The 4,943-nt window shown below is 36.7% G+C and overlaps 1 protein-coding gene across 1 annotated transcript; it reads left to right on the forward strand.

Moving 5' to 3' along the window:
* Positions 1-272: 272 nt before the first annotated feature.
* Positions 273-527, forward strand: LOC102490096 (molybdopterin synthase sulfur carrier subunit-like). Its single transcript, XM_014593078.1, has one exon. The coding sequence runs from the start codon at positions 273-275 to the stop codon at positions 525-527; it is 255 nt and encodes an 84-aa protein (XP_014448564.1).
* Positions 528-4,943: the final 4,416 nt, after the last annotated feature.

Raw genomic sequence — 4,943 nt, forward strand, 5'->3', positions numbered from 1 at the left:
TTGTTTATTCAGCTTATTTTCCTGTCTTTTAATTGGGCTAATCATTTTCTTCCAGTTAAGCTGATGGAGTTCCCTGCACAGTTAACAAAAATTCTCTCCCATTCTGAGGGTTGTCAATTTACACTAATTATGGTGTCCTTTGCTGTGCAGAGACTCCTTATCTGATGTAATCCCTCCTGTCTATTTTGGGGATTATTGCCTGCAAGCACTTTCTTTTAAGATTCCTTTAACATGGATCTGTGGTTCTAAGTCTGTCAAGGAGTCCTGGTGGGATGGTGCCCCAGTGCCAGATTGAAGTATTGTATTTTGCAAAAAGTGCTGAAATAACTGGAGTTTGTTCAGAGACAATTTCTGTGACACAAGAAATAAAAGCGTTGCAGCTGTGGAACGAGATAGAAAGTCTACATCCTGGATTGACTGATGTTAGAAATCAGGTGATATTTGCCGTTCGTCAAGAGTATGTTGAGCTTGGAGATCAGCTCCTCTGGCTTCAAGCAGGAGATGAAATTGCCATTATCCCCCATTAGTGGAAGGTAGTACTTTTGAGTAATTTAGGAAAGAGATGAATGAATTGAAGAGAAATCTAAGGATCTAATAAAATATATTACCGAGAAACTTTCAGTAGATGAAGTTCACAGTTGGTGGTTTCTCCACTCTGTGGTGCAATATTCCTATTTGTAGGAACTACAAGAAATAACTTTGAAGGAAAAAATGTCGTTAGCTTAGAATATGAAGCATATCTAAAATGAAGTCAGAAAAATCTGTAGTGACATTAGGCAGAAGTGGCCAGTGAAACACATAGCGGTGTTCCATAGACTCAGCTTGGATCCAGTGTCAGAAGCAAGCCTAATCATTGCTGTGTCCTCAGCTCACAGGGCTGCGTCCCTTGAAGCTGTGAGCTATGCCGTTGATACTTTAAAAGCCTAGGTACCCATATGGAGAAAGGAAATGTCTTCATCTTGAAAAGTGGAACAAAGAATGCTTTGGCAACCCATGATTAGTCACCTATATTTTTAGAGCACTATATCTTAAATTTGGTAAACTTTTGTCACTTATCACATTGACTTTTCTTTCCACAAACTGAGATAGTTCACTGAAGCACTGTCTTACACCAATGGAACAAAGTAAGATAAATAAATAAATAAATGGGTACAGGATAAGGAGTTTTTCAGGAACTAGATCTAGAGAAAGGATTTAGGGAAGAAATGAGGTGATTTCAATATGAAGAAAGATGTCTGTGGTAGACGTATCTTTCTATGACTGATTTCTAAGTGTACTCAACTCACATTGAGGTGTGGCCCCTACTCACCAACAGCATTCTCATGGAGAGCCTTCCTTATGCCCCATCCTGCATGCCCCATGATGATGTTGTCATTAGGCATGCATGGTGGGAATGTTGACAAAACTGAAAATCTAAAAAAAATCATGATCAGACTTGATGTCAGAACTTACATATTAAAAAAAATAAAATCCATGATTAAAACAATTTAAAATAGTATTTAAAAATTTTATGGTCATTTCTAGCATTTCAGAATCTGTAATTTTACAGTAATACTTTCTTTTGTATTTTACTCATTATCTCTCTATATAGAACAGCATTAAATTATAAAACTAGCAACAAGATGGTTTGTGTTAAACTATTGGTTGGTGTTTAAAATGTAACCCAGAACTCTTTGAGGAAATAAGTTAATATAGGAAAAATACATATTTATTAAAGTTTTCTCAGATATAGTTCCTTTTGGTTGATTATGTAACTTATCATTAGTAGAGTCATTAATAAACACATTTTGTGCAAGATTTTTTTTTTGGGGGGGGGCAGAGAGGTTTTTGCTATAGGGCACGTGTGCTCGCTAGAAAGACAGAGACAGAGAGACAGAAAGCAAGAAATCCCCCTGCCAGGGAGGATGGCCACACCGCAGTCCCTTCTTCTCCATTCTCCTCTTGGGATCTTGAGCATTCTGGTTTTGCTGAGACATTCTTGACAAATAACAGTTCTATGTTTTTATGGTTAAAAAAAAATCCTCTAACACTGTCAGAGTAAGTCTACTACCATCCATAATTTCAAGAAGTAGAAAATGTAATATTTCTGTAAGCCCAGAGAGAGAGGGGAAATACCAATGAACAGTGCTATGAGCTAGCAAAACTATGTTTAACAAATTGGGTATACTCTCCATTTTGTCATCTTCCCTGAAATCTTCTATCATTTCCAAACTGGACTGGCTGCTCAGTAGACTTGCTATAAAGCTGTTATCTTGGCTTCTCCTTTCACTTTTATCATGGATATTCCCTTAACTTTTCTTCTGTGTTGAATCCCTGCTTCCTCAATCCCATTTTTCCTATTTATCATTTTAATTTTTTCCCTTTAATTCAGCACATATTCTAGTAACTACCTAAGAAAGAATACGCAAAAGTAAAATTTTTGAGATCTTTGCTCTCTGAAAATATCCTAATTGTATTTTTATATTCAAGTGAAAGTTTAGCTGGTTTATTTATTCTTTTAAAAATAATTATTTATTTAATTCCATTTGTTTTTCTTATTTTTAAATTTGACCAGAGAGAGAGAGAGAGAAAAAGGGAAAGCAAGAAAGCAAGCCTCTAGGTCTGGGAATTGAACCACAGTCAGCCATGTGGGAATCCAGCACCTTTAACCACCATGCCACCTGCCGGTCCCTAAGTTTAGCTGGTTTATAATTAGGGGTTGGAAAGACATTGCTTCTGTAACTTAAGGAATTTCTGCAATTTCTATTCTCATTGCATTTTCTTTTTGGAAATACATAGGATTTTTCTCTTTGTCTGCAGTGTTCAGCAATGCTACCATAATAGATGTTGATATTGGACAATTCCTATTTATAGTGATGAGATCCCAGTTAGCCTAATAGTCTAGACATAAGTTTTCTTCAGTGCTGGGAAGTTTTTAGACTAATTTTTGTTCATTAGTGCTTTGTATCTGTTTTATTTTTTAAAATACTCTTTAGGAAACCATCAATTTTTTTTTAAAAAAATAAGACCTCCTGCATTAGACTAATTGGTTTACATTTTCCCTTAATTTTTAATGTGTTTTTGCTTTATTTTTTTGTGAGCTAGGCTCACCTTTTATACTTAATTTTTTTTCTTTATTCACACTTTAGTGGGGCTCTCCTACTGCTAAATGCATGTATTCAACTTCCTTATCTTTTTTCTTTTTAAAAAGACTTACTTATTTAATCTTATTTATTTATTAATTTATTTTAATTTGACCAGAGAGAGACACAGTGAAAGAGAGACAGAGAGAGAGGGAAAGTGAGAAAGCAAGCCACCAGGTCCAGGACTTGAACCATGGTCAGCCATGTGAGAGTGTCCAGCACTTTAACCATCACGTCACCTGCTGGTGCCCCCAAATTTCCTTATTTAATTAAAAAATCTATTTTTTGCCAGTTTTTTATTTTCCCTTATCAACATCTATTATAAAAACCTCTATTGAATCCTTTTTCCTTGATTTTTATATGGTCTCTTGAAATTTATGTTTTCGTCTTTAGAGAAGAATTTTATGAGCACTATTATAAATTATTCTATCTCCTTTTTAAATGACTTTATTTTTTAAATTTTCTTTTGCTTTTCAGTACCTTTAATCAATTTTTTTAAAAAAAAATCTAGGATGATTTAAAACATTTGCCAATAACTCTTTTATATTATTCAATAACTTTTTTTGTATTTTCTGCTTGCTCCATTTGCTCCTATTTTATAGACTCCATAAATATGTGTATTCAAGAAGCATGATGTATTTCCCGAATTCAGTGTATTTCAATGGGAACTATTTGCCTCACATTTTTCACCTCAGTTCACCTCTTTGAAATTTTTGATCCCTTCACTTATCCCATAATTACTTTTATCTTCCCATCTTAAGAGTGGGAGTTTTTATAAGTGAAAGTCTCATACTTATAGATCAGTGAGGATTGACAGCTGGTGCAGATCTGATCAGGAATTATGGTGTATAGAGTGTGTGTGTGTGTGTGTGTGTGTGTGTGCATGTGTGAGAAGTGTGAGTGTGTGAGTGAGTGAAATGAATTGTGATTCTATTTTCCCTCATGGGCTTTTCCACAGAACGATTTATTTAATCTTTTTGTTCACTTCCTTCAAATTTGAGAGTGTTTCTCAGGTTTGCTCTCTGCTTCATTAATCAAATGGCAGTTACTATTTGGCTAGTACAATTTAATTTTGGAGTAGTCTTTTCTGATTCAATCAAGGTCATGTCCAATGGTATCTTATTAAGAACACAAAGCAGCTGTTTTTCCTAACTCTGGGATGGTTTTGGATTTTATCCATTTCAGAAAAAGAATTTTACCCTGCTGTTGCAGGTATTGGGTCTACTTTTGCTCATTATTCTCCACTGTGATTTTTGCCCTTAGGGCATATGCACTCGCTGAAGAAAGCGGCAGTGAGAGAGAAAGTGAGCAATCACCCCCCAGGAGGGGTGGCTATGCTACAGTCCCTTCTCCTCCATTCTCCTCCTGGGAGTCTGGGCTCATACACATGTGCCTGTCATGGTTTTCAGTCTCCCTGGACTGGGACTCATACCACAGTTGGCCATGTGAGAGTCGACACTGTAACCACTGTGCCACCTGTTGGCCCCTTTTTTGCTGACTATTCTTACAGCCTCTACTTGATTTCATTCGTCTCCTATTAGTTTATTCCCAAGCCAGGAGAAATAGTGACCTGGCAGTGGCAAAGCAGGAAGTGAAGATCGCCATCAGCCCCTTCATGTTCTGCCGGAACACCGTGCACTCCTTTTCTCAGGTCAGATGAAGCAGTATCTAACTTGAAGAAAGAATTGTATGCCCGACTCCAAGTTCATCCTGTCCCAAAGCCAGCCATGACCTGTAGAACTCTGAGATACCATGTCTGCTCTGGCCAACAGGTGGCAGCTAGCCACAAGCGGCAACTGAGGATTTGCAGTGTGGCTAGTG

Source organism: Tupaia chinensis, unplaced genomic scaffold (genome assembly GCF_000334495.1).
Source record: "Tupaia chinensis unplaced genomic scaffold, TupChi_1.0 Scaffold000063_1, whole genome shotgun sequence".
NCBI lineage: Eukaryota > Metazoa > Chordata > Mammalia > Scandentia > Tupaiidae > Tupaia > Tupaia belangeri.

What these genes read in the sequence shown, in the direction of transcription:
- LOC102490096 (XM_014593078.1), top strand. Translation starts at nt 273, where the DNA reads ATGGTGCCCCAGTGCCAGATTGAAGTATTGTATTTTGCAAAAAGTGCT.